The sequence below is a fragment of the Scleropages formosus genome, chromosome 5, assembly GCF_900964775.1.
Source record: "Scleropages formosus chromosome 5, fSclFor1.1, whole genome shotgun sequence".
Taxonomy (NCBI): domain Eukaryota; kingdom Metazoa; phylum Chordata; class Actinopteri; order Osteoglossiformes; family Osteoglossidae; genus Scleropages; species Scleropages formosus.
This window is the reverse complement of record NC_041810.1, coordinates 28,380,000-28,398,480: the sequence shown is the minus strand read 5'-3', so window position 1 is coordinate 28,398,480 and position 18,481 is coordinate 28,380,000. Positions and strand designations below refer to the sequence as shown.

Below are 18,481 nucleotides of genomic sequence, written 5' to 3'. Positions count from 1 at the left end.
GTTTGCCCAACACTCAAAATATAATTTAGGGACATGAAAACACTGAAAACATTTAATATAAGAAGTCTGCGAGCCGGGGACGGAGGAATTATAAAGCATGTCTGCAGGCCTAGTGGGAAGGATGCTGTCTGTGAGCCCTGGACTCTCTGAGGTCTCATGTCCGCCATGGAATTGAATTCCGGAACAGTCTGTGTGATTTCTGGGACTGAAATTAAACTGGTTTCCATGAATCTGCAGATGTCAAAAGCCCTTGGATCCACTCACCTTGACCCCGTACTTGACCTTCCCTGCGTAGTGTCGAATGATGAACGCAGGCTCCATGACAGCCGGGAACTCGATGTAGCTGTTGCCATCATGCTGCCGCTTGAACTTGTCCAGCAGGGTCTGGTTGGTGGCCTGCGGGAAGCTGAACACATATGTGGGTCACCCGAAATGAGCCGCAAGATCAGGTTTTATTCAACAGCCACCACTAGAGCGGCGCTGCAGGCATGAGAGACGGTATCAACATCAATGGGAATGAGGCAGTCGTACAGCGTTGGGTTCAGTCAGCATCCCAACAATTTCTTCAAGAGACACTTTAAACACGGATTATTTCTGTGGATAAAGGAAAGCCGCGTTGCAACAGAGAACAAGAACATTTGGACTGGTCAGCAGCTGTGACTGGTTCTCTAACTAGTTCAAAGATGCTCAACAAGCATCTTTGTTCTTTGTTGAACCTAAACCCTGGAAGCAGTATGTCCTTCACTGAGTTGCTTACTACTGCAACCACATGAACTCAAAGTGCTTCATCTCAAATTTTGAAACGGCTCCCTACATCTCCAGAGTGATGAACAGGAGGAAACAGGTCCATTAAAAGCCAAAGGTAACCATTTAGACCCCACAGAAGTGTTCAGACAACAAATCATACATCACTGCACAGGTATCCCACAAGATGACACTGCTGCGACAAGACCAAACCATCACAAATCAAACTCCCAAGAATCACACGTCAGTTCATGGAGACTCAAACACTTCACCCAGTAAATTCCAGAAGATCAACTGAGGTTGCTAAAAGTAACCAAGCCTGGAACAAGAGAAGGTGCTAAGATTTACTCAACATCAGGTCATGATATTAGGAGGAGGAACACCAGGAACCGGCAATACTGTTCCTCAGAACCAATGCAGACACACCAGGTTCTGGCTCTGGGCTCTACTTCTGTAATCTACAAAGTTCTCAATGAAACAAAACATTGGCTAAAGCAGAGGAGGTCTGGAAGCACAGTGTGATGAGGTTGCCACAATGCAATCAATCTCAGGAGTCTCAGGTATGAATGAACTGAGGAAGAGCACGAACAAACACAAACTATTGGATCTCAAAGGACCCGCAATCAAATTAAACCAAAACTCTCACTGGAAGCACAATTGATGAGACTGAGGATGTCATACTTTGGACACAACATGAGAAGACTGGATTCTATCGAAAGACGGCGATGGTTGCACTAGCAATCACATGAATGAACTCATTCAGAGACACACACATCTTGTAACTCTAGGGTTAACTCTAAGTGAAGGATAGAACTTTCAGGAAGGACTCTATGCATGTGGTCAACTAGAGCTGACATCAACATAACAGCACTTAGCAACAACACCAACAAGTAATATTTTGGGTTGTGCAGCAAACTAAGGCTGACAAGTGCCAACTGCTTGATTAAATATGTGGCTGTATGAAAACCCAAGTGTGTTACAATACAGTGGCTTCTGAACTTACGAATACTGCTGGAACTTGAAGTCTGTTCATAACTGCAGTTGCTTTTACCACCAAGTCACAACCAAGAGAAGGTTTATTATAAAAGCACTGCTCAACGATGGTTTTACTTTCCCCATGAAAAACTGCGCCATGCGAAAGGGAAACGTCCCCATCCGGCATCTCTGTTCTTCTCCACAGCAGATGACCTCATTCTCTGGATGACATCCTACACGCATCCATTCCTGTCCCCTCCCATACTCATCTCTAAGGAGCAGCACAAGCCTATAAAGAATATCTGCAGAGGGGCCGTTTATCACCCCAACGCCCCCTGTGGTCCAGGTTAGGTAGGACCTCCCTGTGGATGACAACAGCCTATCAATTAGTCATCTTAGACCACTGCATGGTCAACCTGCATTTACCCTCCAACCAAAGGCTCTTAAGGCTGACTTGATGCTCAAGAGCCCGAGGAGGAAAGCTCTGTCCATAGCAGCTGAGGGGCCATAAATCCAAACAAACCCGGAGCACTGGACTGTAACAAGGGGCATGGGGGTTTCACCGGAACATCTCGGCTCAGAAATTCCACAACAGCGCTCCACTGCAGGTGTGCACAGCCAGGACGTCACACCAATCCACAGTGAGGCCAAGGGAGAAGCACACAGCAGAAGATGAACACACGAGAATATGAATAATATGTTAAAACCAACACAAAGCCCTCAGCGTGATGCTGTTTGGAGACTATACACATTATTTACAGTCACAGGTTCTCAACCGCCAGTCCACCCCTCACCCTGCAGGAGATGTGGCAAAGCCTGGTCACTTACTTGCACTCCTCATCTAGTAGATGGAAGAGTCCCGTTGGCTTCTTGCAGATAAGGCTGATGCAGCCGCTGTTATCGATGTAGTCAATGTTGAGCCAGCTGATGCCCTCGGCCCGGTACTCCTCCTGGGTGGCAGAGAGCGAGTGAGAGGGAGAGAGCGAGAGAGATCTATAAGTGCCCATCCACACTAAGAGGCAGCTCTCAGTTGTCACTGTCAATGCCTTTGGAAGGGATCGCCAACATGGATGTGATGGCCGGTTGATAAGAAGGAAAACAAGGCCGGGAAGAAGCCAAGGGATACGAGTGACTCAGGAACCCAAAGGCCAGAGATCCCTGACTGAAGCCCCCACAGGAAAGAGGGTCTTCAGGCCACTCAGATGGGGGCGCCGTGTCATAGGGTGCAGTCCGTTGGCGCGACCGCAGTAAAGGGTGTGCTCGCACTGCCGATGACGCGAGAGGAACAATAAACAATGTGATCCAGCTGGGATTCCAGGTGAACCAGTGGAATTCACCCCATTTCAGCCAGAAGCCCAAACTAAGCCAAACGGACCGGTTCACCCCTGCGCCGTCCCTCAACTAGCTCATTCCACAAACGATAAAACAAGGCAGATGCCGGGGATTCGACTGGAGCGCCGATTTTGACATGTCCTATTAAGGGCTGCTGTGCTCCCTATCCTCCCAGGAAGGGGGAAAACCATGAGCTCAGACCTATGACAACACAAACAGGCCACAAGCTGCTGTTTACAGATAACTACCCACAGTCCTCCAGTCTGGGAAGGGTGGTGGGGCCATGGAAAGAGAATGAGGGAGTGGAGCTCCAATCCCAAACAGAGGACAGGGACGTCAAAACAGCAGGTTAAACATGCAGCACAGGGACCCACAGCTTCCTGCTATTTACACTCCAGCTGCATCCTATCGCATTTTGTTTGACCACACACACACCAGTCATCCATTTGCTATTAATACTATTACTGTTCAAACGAGTCCTTTTTCAAAGTTGAATTACAATGTTATGTCTATGCACTAATCTTCTTACAATTATTTCTTTACTTATACAGCAGTGGTATTTTTAATGTGATACAGGGTTAAGGGCCTTATTCAAGAGTGTGAGATGTATGTCGCTTTAGAGAAAAGGGTTCATTAAATTAATAAATTTAAACGTATATTTGTATGTATATTCCCATCTTCCACCATCTTTACAATGAAGGCATTACTCCTGCACTCTATTGGTTAAGATTTCACAGTTCTATTGGTCAGCAGATTTGACACTATTTCGATCGGTCGGCACTTTGCATACTCTATTTCTATTGGTCAGCACTTTGTATACCCCATTTTTATTGGTCAGCACTTAGACTCCATTGCCATCAGGATTTATTATACAGTACAGGGAAAGTGTGCAAACTGTTTATTATTCTTGTATAAATTATTCTTGTATAGAATATTAAACTTATGAAATGTAAGTTTTTCTGAACCGCTTGTCCCATACGGGGTCGTGGGGAACCGGAACCTACCCGGTAACACAGGGCGTAAGGCCAGAGGAGGAGGGGACACACCCAGGACGGGACGCCAGTCCTCCGCAAGGCACCCCAAGCGGGACTCGAACCCCAGACCCACTAGAGAGCAGGACCCGGTCCAACCCACTGCGCCACCGCGCCCCCACATGAAATGTAAGTCTTAAACAAATTAACAAATAATTATGATTTATACCCCAATTCTACTTACCTACTTGGTTTAACAAATGCAGCTTGGGCTTCACTTATTTTTTACATCTGCGCTACTTGTTTTTCTACTACACACATGATTTCCTCTAAAGCAAAATATGGAATTGCTCATTACACACATTATGTCATATGAGAAACACTAATTCTCATTAAATAACCATTTTGCACTAAAACTAAGGGACATTGGTGTGTTACAGTGAAATGCTGGTTTCTCACACCATGCCACCGCATCCCCGTATGACACCTCCCGCCTCCCACGAGCACTGCGACCCTGTGTAGGTGGGTCTCTCATTACAAGCATTAATGCCCCCTGGTGGCACGAGCGACCCCGGTGACCTCCCTTGGTACACAAACAACAGAGAAACATTTATGAGCAACCCCTGTAGAAAAGTGTCGGGGACGGAGGGAGGGGGGGGTGCCAGGGTGTATCAGGGTCAGATTTATGAAAAGAAGGTGGCGTGAGCACCTAGTGGGACAAAGGAGCATTTCCCTTCGGCTGCTGAGACCACCCCCAGTGCCCCCCCAATCCATCATGACATCCCACATGCAGACTGACACGGGGGTCAAACACCACCATACAGCTTGACGGCTGTCCGCACACACAACGCACACTGACGCTGATGTAATCCCAGCTTTGATCCTGTAGGAGGGTAACAGAGTCCGCCTCGGAACTGGGTTCGAAGGAGAACTTAAAAATTGGAGTTTTACCCCACTATTTAGTTCATGAAGCCACCTCTTGCAGAACTGTGTGCTGCCACCGTGGCCTTCGACCCCGCTGCCGTCTGACTGTGAACGTTACACTGATGGGGACTGAAAGGACATGAGACACACTCTGGAAAGCAGTTGTCCTTTTGGATGTCGCCAGGAGCCCATGTGTCACGTCTCATTATGGATTGTGCAGCCCAATAGGCTCAGTGAGGTTGGGGGGGGGTGCATTACACTTGGATCACTCTGAGCAGTGCAGGGGAGGTGGATCGATGTGAAAATGTGAGCTTTGCAAACGCCGGCTAATTGCAAAGCGCACCCGCCCCGAGGCTTGCGTGTTGTTCCCGACGATCCCGACCCCCCCCACCCCCCGTGTGGTCCAGGCTTTCCACACAGGCCAACCCCCGCCATACACAGGCGACACACGAAAGCCACTGGGATAGATTGCCGCCGCGAGGCAGAGGAAGTGCGGAGGCGCGGCCGAGATGGGGGGGGTGGGGGTTGCACAGGCAGCGGGGCGACGGCCAGATGGCAATTAGCGTCCGTCAGCGAGACGCCCTTAATTAAGAAGCGCTGGTAACAGGTGTCCGTGATGGAGCAGATGGAGGCCGCGAGACGGTGGTCCCACAGCCGCGAAGCCATGACCAAGAATAACTCCGGCTCACTAATAGCACTGGAGAGCAAATATTGACGGCGGGACGGAAACGGCAAACTGGTGGAACGGGAAACTGGGAAGGATCAATCAGAAGAGAAACCCAGCAGACAGAATCTGTATCTGCTCAATACAGCTGAATAAACACATTTACATGTATTCTTTCATCGGACCCTCTTCTGCCTTGGAACGCCAAGCTGCTTATGCCAATTTACCCTTTACTGACCAACTACTACCATTACCGATGTACCACTTACGGTAATTTTTACTATATTTCTTCAAGATGAGTATCTTACTCAAGGGTACAATACCAGGAGGTGCAATTTGAACCTGAAACCTTCAGCTGAAAGGTGGCAGCTCTCACCGCTGCGCCACCTGCTGGCCCTAGATTCAACAGCCATTTATATCTTGATGGATTTTAGTTTCGTGGTGAGTCTGATAAATTATGGTTTAAACTGCAGCTCTTCTGGTGTTCTGTGAATAAGGAGCTCTGTGTAGAAACTCTCGACGCTTCCGCTGTCAGGGACGGCATACGCAGACGAGCCGAGGGTCCCGGGAAGCACATACCTGCTCCTACACACAGGTGCTGCGGTGTCCAGCTCAACGGGGTTCATTGTCAGAGGCTCTCCGTTCATCGAAACGACACCCATCCGGGGTGGAGGCTGCAGCGCTCAGGGCTGCGATGCCCCACTCGGCAAAGCAGACATGAAACGCGCATCCGTGTCAACACCGCGCCGATCTCAAAGCAGGAATGTCACAGAGCCACGAGCGGTGCCAGGATCCCTGCAGAACGCCCCCGCTTGCCGAGACATATCCGTCCCGCAGCTGACCACCAGCGGCCCTCAACGGGGGCCGAGAGGGGCCGGGGCTGGGAAAACGGCTTCTCCCAGAGACCAGGGATGGGAAGCTGCACCACGCTGGACCGGCGATCAGAAGACTGTAGCTTCACACCCACTTCAGAACCCTGCTGTCGCACCCTGGAATTGCTCCAGTTGGGCCTCCGAAACCCACAGCCGCCTGCCCCAGCGCCAAACCCTTGCCCCTAGCGTTCACTCACCTGCTCCAGCTTGAAGGTGTGCTGGTTGAAGTAGTGCTGCAGGTGCTCGTTGGCAAAGTTGATGCAGAACTGTTCAAAGCTGTTGTTCTCGTAGTCCTCGAACCCGAAGATGTCTAGCACGCCAATGGACAGGATCTGAGGAGACGGGAGGAGGGAGTGGTTAAGGGGCGTTTAACGTGCCTCACTGTGGCGGGTTGACACGCTTTCGCTGCAGCTTTACTGCAAGACCCATTTTCCTAACCCCTCACAGAGGACGAGGACAAGAAGACAAGACTGGGGAGGAAAAAAAAAAAGACTGACACAATCGGTCAAGGGCGCCCTTATCTAACTATTATTATTATTATTGGTTGTATAGCCGACACCCTTATCCAAGCCGACTTACAATGTTAGCTTTGTACACTCAGCTACTTACACTAATTTATTCATACACAAAGGTAATTTTTACTGCATCGATTTGAATTCAGCTCCATCAGTTGCAAGGTGAGATCTCTAACTGCTACGCCACCTGCTGCCCAGAAGGAAGCCGACTCGATATTTATTATACATAAGCAGGATTCCTGTATTTTAAATCCATGTCCCTTCTTTTAAAAAGGCACCACTTTGGTTAAGGTGCCGGTTACTACTACATAGAGTTCCCAGCATGCATCGGTTCGCCAACATCTTATAGGGTGCTGCTATATGTGAGTCGCAGTTACATTATCTTCACATAACAAGGGAGCCATCAATATTTTGCAACTTTCGAATTTTTTAATCACGAGGAGTTGTGGTCGACAAACATGTAGGTCCACCCACCCACCCACCGAGAGAGAGAGAGAGAGAGCATGGCTATGGAGCCTCACCTTGGCACTTTCCTCCAGGTCGCGGTTGTTAAGCAGCGCGTGGTTAATGCGGAACACGATCCAGTCGAAGAGGGCGCTATAGAGGGATTTGGCCATCGAGTCGCGCACGGTCCCAGCCTGCAGAAAAAGGGAACCCTGTTATACTCTCTTGCTCTCTCACTCACACACACACACACACACACACACACACACACACAGGGAAGAGATCCCCCATTCCGCCAGCCAACAGAAGCTTCTTAGCTCCGGCATCACAGTGAGAGCAATAAGGATTTCATGGAAAAATTTGACTATTTCCAGGTTTGCTCTGAACCATTTAAGCTGTATATGAACAGGCGTCACAAAACAGCACAGAGATTATTCCCCAGCTCAACGCTAGGCTATACGCTGATCCTCTGGGGTCAGTGAGCTGCCAGCGATGGGATTATTTCAAACTGCACGAAGGACGCAATCAAACACCATGTGACATGGAGGTCAAGTTCCTTGCGGACATTACACCCTATTGAGGTGCAGCGTGAAACAAGTATGAAAATATACAGAAATGGTATCAAACCAATGTGCATAATCTAGTCAGACAAGGAATGAGCTATACAATATTATTATTATTATTATTACTACTACTATTATAATTATAATAATAATAATAAATTCCAACAGGTCAGTGATGTCACTCAAAAGCAAAGCAAGAATTCAATGTTAGAACACGTCGGACGCAAAAACCATATGCACCATAAAGGGATTAATAACAAATTTCACACCACTGCCACCTTAAAGCTCATTAACGCTGCTCAGGATGTCCAGTTGGGTTTTTCAAAGTTATCTTTCCATTTTAGGGAAAAAGCCTCCTCTTTCAGGAGCGGGATGTGACAAAGCGGAGAGGTGATGCCGGATTGGCTGATCATGAGATGCATGGCCACGCCCTCCACTGCGAGCTTGCCCCGAGCAGCTCCGACCACCGGGGGGCGCCTCATAGGGAGAGCGTCGAGATTCCGGGCATACCGGAGGAGCGTGAGCCCACAGGGGTCAGCAGCTGCTAGCGAGGGGCTCCCCGCATCCTGACCAGACCTCCCAACCCCAGCCGAGCCGCGGTGCAGACGTGCTCACTTCAGCCGGGGGTGGGGGGGTACACTCCACTGGGTGTGTTCGAGCCAAGCTGAGGGCGGAGTCTGCGGCCTGCTATCTGCCTGCAGTCTTGGGAGGTTTTAATGACTGTTTACAGTGCACGGGCATGCACATACATACGTGTGTGTGTGTGTGTGTGTGTGTGTGTGTGTGTGTGTGTGTGTGTGTGTGTGTGTGTGTGTGTGTGTGTGTGTGTGTGTGTGTGAGAGAGAGAGAGAGAGACATCATAGCACACAATGAATGATGAAATCACTTTTTGTGTTGAGCTACAGATCTATTCCTGTGTTTGGCAAAGGAGGGTTTGCTACTAACTGCAGGTTGAAGAGAAAGCCATTTCTATGACATTATAACACACACACACACACACACACACACACACAGAGAAAAACCTGGACTCAACATTTTAACTTTACTATTAACAGTTTTAACATAACTCTAATATTTACAATGTGTTTTAGTGTTCAGGTCTTTGTGCGTGTGTGTATGTATGTATGTATGTATGTATGTATGTATGTATGTATGTATGTATGTATGTATGTATGTATGTATGTGTCCATCCACTGAAGCACAATTCCAGTGTCAAGTCTAAGCTATAAAGTGAACTGCTTGTGAACACGACTAAACTGGGAGGGGGGAAACAGCATTTATGGAAAGACCACCCAAGAGGCGGATAAAACAATTACGAGCTATTTGTTTATTTGACATTTTTCTAAACACTTTAGATCCTCGTACCCAAACAGTGTTGTGTTTCAGACTGTGGAGTCTGGGGGGGGGGGGGGAGGGGGTTGGTACAATTAAACCCTCCCCCCCCACCCACCCTCATCCCCACTGCTGGCGCACTGGTCTGGGTGGACACAGGCAGTACAGTAGCCCATCCAGGGGCATCATCAAACCTATCAGGTCACCCCTTGATGGTGGAGGAATGGACTTGAAGCTACAACCGTCTGTGGGAAGGGGACGGTCCTGCAAAGGTGCACATCAAACGGCAGCAGACGGGTTCCTTTAAAGAACCCCCGCGGAGAGGGGTCACGGCGGCCTACGGTTCCGCTCTGCCTGAGCGTCGTCTGTGTGCCATCAGACAGACACGGATTTCATGCGCTCCACTTAAAAGAAATGGGGAAAAACAAAGGCGCCTTTCTCTGCGCCCGAATTCAGAGCTCCACGTTTCTCTGGATGGCGGCCGACCTCAGGGGGGCGCTGGCGAACGCAAGGTCATCGCCCATCCGACAGCACGTTTGTCTCTGTCCGAGAAGAGAACTTTGCAGTCCGGTCCAGCGCTCTCTGAAGACACAACCTCGCCTTTCGGCGTTTCTCCTCGTTCGCCGCACGCACTTCTTCTCGTCATGACCTTGCCCCTGGGACACATCCGTTATGAAAAGTAAGACATGCACACGTGGGCCGCATTCTCACAACAGGCAACAGTCTGCAAGTTGCGGCTGCGGCCGCACGCTCATCCGCAGGGCGGAGGTCGGAGCGCGGACCCATCGTCAAACACCGGTGACACACTTTGGGTCTTCAGCCAAGTTCACGTCTGACGGAATTCAAACAGGAAAAACCAAAATGATCATGTCTCAGCAACACGTAAAGGAAGGCGTTTGTTAAAATGTGCGATAACATTCTGGCAAAGTTCTGTCATGGGCAATATTGAGCCGCAATACAAATCCTGGCAGTGTGTCATGCGCATAATCCACTTTAACGTATTTGTAACTCTCATAAAAGCAGATCTCAGGAGCTTTAGACTGACTCCGATATCTGTGGTCAGTGACAAAACATAAAGCCTGATGTACTCCGCAGTCTTACATTTTCAGTTTCTTAACATTTTCCATCTCATAATTCCTAACAGGTTATGACCGGTTTCATAACTCGTAACTGGTTACGACATGAAATTACAATGTTTATTCTAATGTTATGAAAGGCCTAAAAGAGGCAGCTTGAGTAAAATATATTATTTACAAGTTGAGAGATTTTATAACTCTTCTAGAGCTGCCCAAAATTTATTCTTACGAAAGTACTGCTTTAAAAAATAAAAAAATAAAAAATAAAAAAAAAAAAAAACTGAAAACTTGATGGATCACTCAAACGTGTGGGGATTATTTAAGATGCAGTGGCAGGTTGTGTTCTTCCAATTAAAATACTGTATATGTTTGATGTGTCCCAGACTAACTGTACCCAGCAGAGGCAAAGCTGGGCTTTGAGGGCATGGGGGTCTCTCAGGGCCACAGAGAGACCTGGCTTGGGCTCGTCCAACCGGGGCTCCGTACGGCCAGTTCCGGATGGTGGCAGGTACTTACTGAGTGAAAATCACGTTGTTACCATATCAGGATGAAGATGTCACACGTCTGCCACGAAGGAATTTCAAGTGTCCTTGTAGTACATTCTACAGCTAGAAGTTCAGGTTTAGTCCACATTCATGACATTCAAGGAAGTAGAGGGTCAATCCCACTTCTACCACCATGTCCTGAAACACAGTGTTTGCATTCCACTCTGACAAAGATCTCTTTTAGCTGGAGGGCTACAGACACACGCCACGACGCACCTCCCTGCTCCTGTCAGTGATACACTTTGTCAAAAGCCATTCGACCTCAGAATGGGTCTCAACTGCAAGGGTTCGATTCTGTGCGTGTATGTGAAATTCGCAACCTGGCAGCGAAATAGATCACGGAGCCCAAACACAAACCAACTCTCCACCCAAGTCCAACATGTCCAAAATGTTCAACAAGGACTTACTGTGTTCCACATGGCTGGGGGTAAACCATGTTTACATCCCCAAAGCACTGACCGAGGTTCGCTCTTACCTCTGCCAGTCTGTACGGTACGATGAGTCTCTCGCCGACAGCGACCGTTTTCCGCGTGGTGAGGGCCTCAAACAACATCTCCTCCTTCACCTGGAAGAGAGAGAGAGGCTCACACATTCAGTCCCAAGAGAGCGGGCAGGTTCCCATCGAGGCTGCCGTGAAAGACAGAACATGTGGCCTAAAACAGTTGATAAACAACTCATCCCTCGACCATCAGACAAAATCCAGGACCAAAGTCTTTCCTGGGCTCCGTCACCTCGTCATAGAGCAGCGATACAAGTGCTGTATCCCAGTTCCCAGGCAAACACATCACAATTATACTGCAGCTGAACCTCTAGCTTCTATCGAAACTCCATCTCTTCCCACAATTAGCTACCCAAATTCCGCTATATGGCTCTAAAGTCAAAGACGTGTACGTCACTCTTTGGAACAGTAAACTTGGGAGACTGGTGAGGATGTGGGGGAAAAAGTTGCGAGATGTTTCCGCCTGAAGAGCAGCAATATAAAGCCTAACATGAATTACAAAAACCCACCCTTACAATGCCTCTGTACACTGTGGACCACGTGTATCATCCGAGGAAAATGGCACTGTGACCATCTGGACTGCTAACAGAAATGAAGTCAGAGGAAAACATGACTGTCACTCTAATTGCTCCCAACTGTCCAGTTGAAGGAGCATTTTTCAGGCCAGTTTCTCATTTTCAAGGAAATACCGCCTCTGGAAAATGGATCCGTGACCAGTCCGAAAACAGAGACGGACTGAAACAGGACAGCGGAGCGTGCCACCATGCGATCGGCTCTGGTCCGTTTGTTGACGACGGGTGGAGGCTGTTCGCCGAGAACCAAGAGGAGTGATCTCAGGGTATGATCAGGACAGTCAATCTGTAATGGGTCACTCACTTTGCGTTCCTCTTGCATGTCCTGTTTCCATCTGGCTGCCTCAAAACGGCCAGTCCATGTTGTCCTCAGGGTCGCAACCCCAGAGATCATGCAGGAATTTCAAGTCAGCTGTAAAGTTTGCAGCTGGGGTGTACCAAATCTGGAAAGATCCATTTCTACCCACCCACACACACTCTGTACAGTGCGTGGGGTGGATAGAAATGTCTTTCCAGATTATAAAGTAATTAACTACAAGTTTTCGACTCCTTTCTCCAAGGTAACTTACAATGTTGGTCTAGTTTACAATGATTTACCCATTAGATAGGTTTTTTGATTATCAGTTCAGGGTGAGTATATTTATCACACTCACTGCACTAGGAGTGGTGATGACTCTTCAGGATGAAGCCATTACTCTTGCCTTCTAATTGTAAGGCCACCTGCTGCCTCTGATGCAGGAACATTAACACTGAAGTTCCACCAGCATTCAGGGCAACTGTGAGAAATGCTTCCTCCAATCTTAGTACTAGAAACGGACCTGGCCTTCAGCTGAGACAGGGCCCTAAGGACAGATCTTAGAAACATCTGACCAAGCCATCACTTTGTTAAGGAGCTTGACCGCTCATGGCAAGGTTGTTGGTTCAAATGCCAGGAGGAGCCTGGCAGTTGTGCAAAGCAAACTGTACAAATGAGTCAATCATAAAATCTGAGAACCCAGCTACTGTATTACACTCCATTAGCAATGTCACGACAGGAACTGGGTGGCCAAGTGAGGAGTACCCACCTCCAGCAGATCTGACACCACTGGCAGCACCTCAAGGTTGCAGATGTCAATGGAGTCATCCCGATACGTCTTCCTCTTGTAACGGATGTTCCCCAAATGGAGGATGGCCGAAAGCAAGGAGAATATTCTGTAGATGGAAACAAAAGTGAAGGCTATAAGACACCTAATGATGGCCAGATTTCAGGTGTGGAAGGAGTCCCAAAGACTGTGGATATGCAGGGTAAGGGGACACTCACTGCTTGCGTGTGGCAGGCAGGAACCCCACCATCTCCATGGCCAGCTGCAGCCGTTCAAAGTCATGCTTCAGGTCTTCACCTTCCACCGTGAAGCAGTCCTGATGGATCAAAGACACTTATCGGGTCAGTGGCTCTGCAGAGCACCTTTTGCTGGGGGTTCACCACCTCGGAGCCAAAGGTGGAGGAAAAGGTTGACGGAAAAAGTGGGGTGGAGGACCTGTACATTTGGACCATCGGCCATTGTCCTGCTGTGTCTTGCTGCTGGCCAAAAGGGGATTTGGACAATCAATCACATTTCTGACACCAATGACATCACAAAGTCCCACAGATACATGAAGAATGAAACCCTGAAGTATGTGTTTTTGTTTTTTTTTCCCTTTTCACATTTCTTATGCAATTATGCTCTGCAATGTACCTTGCATGGAAATCTTTACAAAATAACATTCAAATAGAAACTATGCATACATTTTAAAGGAACGAGTCCACTTAGAACTTAACCAATTCTAAGCACCTATGATTTAAGAAATGCATACAGTATTTTACATATTTTATGAATCTGGGAATTTATGTATGTTGTAGCTCATGTATCTATGGGACTTGTTATGCTGGCTGCATTCTGTTTCCATCTTCTTAAAGGGGGTGGAGACACAGCACAGGGTCAAAGGGGGAGGGAGACACAGCAGAGTTTAGAAGGTCAGTCAAGCCTTCAGATGCCACATGTGGTTGAGAAGAAGCAGTTGGTATTGGCGTTGGGGGGCAGCATGCACACATTCTGGCAACCCGGCGGAAAACTCCAGAGCGCTGCGTCTGAGGAAACCTGGCTCCAGGAGAAGCAACGGTGGAAAGCAGTGGATCCCCACTGCCGGGGTCATGAAGGGAGTGGACATGGCAGGGCGGGGAAATCCTACACGAGGGTTGGGGGGCACAACTCACACAGCGCTGAAGAATGAAGACCTATACCCTACACACACACACACACACACACACACACACACACACACACACACACACACACACAGCGAAGAGCATCGACTCCCTGTATCCTCAGTGCCCCACCAACCGCATGGGAGACGCATTGGCCCCAATTCAGTACTGCAGGGGGTCCGATGAAGACGGCCAAGCATCGCGAGTGCGTACCTTCGTACTTCCATCACTGGCAGAGCATCACCAGAGGGGTCTGCGACGTTGTAGAAGACATTGCAGCAGCAGACTGAATGTTCTTCACATATAAAACATTCTTAAAACGCTACCGCATCACATTGGGGGGGCGTGGCTTCAGAGGAAGCGCTGAAGGGGGAGGGGCCACAGTGTGCCGAGTCAGAAATGAGGGGTAATACAGTCATTGCTCCACATTCTACACATCACATCTTTAAAGACAGCCGTAATACAGAACGGTCACATTCATTCATTGCCACGGTATCGGACCTCCCTCGAGGGGCTCGCCTCCGACTGCCGGGAGAAACATCCCAACAACGCCACCGAAGTCAGAGGCTACTTCTGTGCGCTCGGAGCGTTCGCCACGCTGCGGACACCGTAATTATCGCATACCAGGACAAGGGGAAGCTGCGCAGCCATGAAACCGAACCAAAATGAACCGCCTCGCACTGGCACGCTCCCGCTCGGCGCTCCGCAATAATCCTGCCTGCGCTTGTTTTTGCCCACTTTCACATTTCCAGCGTAGGAAACATAAATAGGGCAATTTGTCCTGTTAAGAGATGTAATTCTTCCCAACAAAAATAAATTTGAGCCAGAAAAGAAATTACCCCCGAGCCGAGAACGCGGAGCGGGAGCCGGTGGGGGTGTTTAAGGACTGCCGAGTTTATTCATTTCAGATGCTGAATGTCGCTGTTTGATGTCTTAAATCAGGTTGGGAAACCAAAGAGAACAATGCAGGAGGGGGTGCCAGCGACTGCGGCCGCGCACAGCCAATCCAGCAGCGCTTTCTGCCGCTCCGGTGCTGGAAACGCTCACGAGGCTCACTGCCCCCCGCTCTTCCCCAAACGGCATCGCTACACTCCCGAAAAAATGTGCCTCTAATGGAAACAGAACCGGTTATTAATTGAACACATAATACCCATAAACATTCCCCCCGTTGTGGTGGCACCGCTTTGTGGGCTCTTTCGCAATTTTTGCCATTCTTTGCCAAAAGACACAAAGAGTGTGCATTTTCAGGGCTCTCCCAGCACGGCAGCTCATCTCCTGGATGCCGCCGGATGACTGCCGCATTGGGCTCCTCTCAGGCCCGCGACGAGGGGCATCGCGCACAGCCGACCTGCACGCCACAGAAAATCCCAGGCATCTCCCCAGCGCAGGCAAAACCAACACCATGAGGAAACCCAACGCAAAAACAACCTGAAATTTGCTTGTCATCAACTTCTGATCGTGAGTCAGCGTCTAATGATGGGGCTCTCAGGCTATTCTTAAAACATGCTGTACATCAAAGCATCACATCTGATACGGAAAATCCTCATATAACCCCCTACCTACAGGATCTGAGCGATCCCTAGGAGGCCCGATCACTTGGTACACCCCAGCAACAGTGCTGCGCTCCTCCACCTGTCCCCTTGGTGCTCTCACACAGAAAGGCTCTAAAACCGAAAACCTTTCGATTCTCAATTTAGGCCCCGATGTCAGGGGATAAACTCCCGTTGTCCCTCAGAGCTGCTGAATCCCGCCCAGCATCCAGCAAGGGTGCCAAACACCTCTCTTTCAGATCCCCTTCTCTCCTGACAGCTACACGAATGAGTCTAACACCATCCGCTGTGATTCTATATGCATTTGCAGTTTGATTGTCACTTCTACAGACAGCTACTTGAGGGATGTGAACCTGCAACATGGTGGTGTCAGACAAACAAGCTTTGCTTTGATCATCCTGTCTACAGCTCTGCGTCTGTTGACGATGCACGTTTGCTTCCGCCGACTTGTGCACCGCTTTGGAGAAAAGCGAATGAATAAATTAATAAATGTAAACGTATGAAAACAAAATCGACAAGTTTTACTGACAGCACAGCACGGCGTAGTCAAGTGTCACATGCGCAACGGGTCAGAGGTTACGGGGCAAGGCGTGAGCTGCTGTCCCACGCTCGTGCGAGGTGATGGCTGGCAGACAAAGACGTTCTGAAACCAGCAACTTCTCTACAACTTCAGGTTTTTCCGCTTGCAAAACAACAAAAGGAGAGAGAGACATGGATGCAGAAGCAAAGAGAGGGACCAAACCCATGGGTACACACTCGGCGCTCCGCACCGTCGGAGCCAGCTGAGCGCAGGAAGCTGCGACGATCAGTCGGAAGCCGGAATCATGCAGGGCCAAGCAGGCGCAATGGGAGGGGCGGGAGGTAAAGTGACTGAGAGCGCATCACCCGAACAGCACACCAATCAAAGCAGCACATGCACCACGGTGAGAGGCAGGCAGTGGGCGGAGCCCAGCAGGGGGCGGACGGGTGACTTGGTGCTGCGTCAGGGTGGGAGATGGGAATGCTTGATAGGGTTCATTCCATCGCAACACGCAAACAATACTGACCGGCTCGCTGTCATAGTCATTGTCCCAGTGCAGTCTGAGGGGGGTCTTTGTCATCTGGAAGTGAGGTACAGGGGGTTAGGAGTGCTGTGCCTCTCTCTCTCTTCGTCTTCGTCTTCCTCTCCACAAAAGCAAAAGATGAGCCCGATGGGTGCCATGAGTACAAGCCACACAAGCCAGGGGCTCCAACATTATCCCCCTCAGGCCAAACACACACACTGGCACACACAACTCAGCCCTCCACATGACCCTCCCATAAAAAATATAAAATGCGTGGAAGTGGGCAGCGCAGGCGCCCCGACCCTCGCACCGTTCCCAGAACGACCGGCGATGAGGTCTGACAGTGACGCTCTGGAATGGCAGGAATTCTCACCTTCCCCTGGCCTTCGCCTTTTCACGGCAACACACAGACGCCAAAATTACACTAAAATCACAGGGTAGCAAAGCAACGCATTCTTGTATTTTTGAAAGCAAACTAAAAATAAACACGGTGTGTATCTGGACATTCCTTTCGGCCCGGAACGTCGTCTGACTGCATTCCGTCAGGGGACCGGCCGGGGAGCCCGAGGTTCCGGCCACGGACGCACGCGGCCAGGCGCCCTTCAGCAAACCGAGCTTAGTGTGCCGTAAGGGTCCTGCGCCCGGAAGCCACGTGATTCCGAGACCGAACGCTGTGAAACGTCTTCTGTTGCGTAACTGGGAGGCCGAGCTGTCGGGTCGATACCGGGAAGGCCTGCTGCTGCGGTACCGGGAAGTCCGCAGGAGGTCCACTGGGAGGTGATGCTCATGAGGTACTAAAGGGACAGGGGCTCAGGGGATCGGGGTTCGGTGCCAGACAGTCCATGGATTAAGAGTTACACGGTGAAGTCATGGAGATCTGGACCAGAATAAACAGCAATGGATGCTGACTGTATCCGGGATTAGAAAGTACAACATCTATCTGGGTGGAGAGCATAAAAACTACAGGTACGGCAGCCTGTAAGGGACAAACATGCCAAAGAGTAAGATACCCCTAAGAGTCGCGCGCACGTGTGTGTGTGTGTGTGTGTGTGTGTGTGTGTGTAAGGCCCACCTGGTTGAGGTAATGGTACTCCTCGGGCTTTTTGAGGTGAAATGCGGCGCGCTCCTCTTCGCTCGCCCCTGCCAGCAGGTAGTAAAAAACATGGTAGTTCCTGGAAGACAGAAGCGTTGCAGGTTTACACCGAGACAGACAGAAACCAGGGACACGCTAGCGCCATACTGCTGCCGTTGACACAAACGCTTCATCACCCGCAGGGAAGAAGTGCGGAGATGAAGCGAGATCACGTGATCAGTAGAGACAAAAATAAGTTTGAAGCGTGACAAATTGTCCCTTTGTAGGCCTGTCGCATTTTTATTAGCAGTGACTCAGTTTTACACCCCAGCCTACAAGCCTCAGAAGAGGCCCGCAAAGTCAGTGTGCACTGACAGTTGCACTCAGCCAAACCTGAGAGTGTGTGTGTCTGTGTATGTGTGTGGAAAGTGCTGCAACAGGGTGCGATTTTACTGGCTGCTCTTCTCTGCACCATACGGGTGTCCATGATAAGGCTGCTCCATCTCAGAGCTCAGGAGGAGCCCGACATCTACTCTTACACCGGCCGGTTGAGACAACGTGGTC

General features: G+C 49.6%; 1 protein-coding gene across 5 annotated transcripts in view; it reads right to left on the bottom strand.

Moving 5' to 3' along the window:
* Positions 1 to 18,481, bottom strand: part of LOC108942296 (unconventional myosin-IXa-like) — a 76,733-nt gene that overhangs the window by 21,682 nt on the left and 36,570 nt on the right. For all 5 annotated transcript variants that reach the window (XM_018765520.2, XM_018765519.2, XM_018765521.2 and 2 more), the window contains 9 exons: positions 17,918 to 18,017; positions 16,849 to 16,902; positions 13,329 to 13,426; positions 13,093 to 13,219; positions 11,433 to 11,522; positions 7,519 to 7,635; positions 6,680 to 6,814; positions 2,548 to 2,669; positions 265 to 406 (listed from right to left, as the gene is read on the bottom strand). In XM_018765520.2, coding sequence (XP_018621036.2) covers positions 265 to 406; positions 2,548 to 2,669; positions 6,680 to 6,814; positions 7,519 to 7,635; positions 11,433 to 11,522; positions 13,093 to 13,219; positions 13,329 to 13,426; positions 16,849 to 16,902; positions 17,918 to 18,017 — 985 coding nt within the window. The remainder of the gene's footprint in view (positions 1 to 264; positions 407 to 2,547; positions 2,670 to 6,679; positions 6,815 to 7,518; positions 7,636 to 11,432; positions 11,523 to 13,092; positions 13,220 to 13,328; positions 13,427 to 16,848; positions 16,903 to 17,917; positions 18,018 to 18,481) is intronic.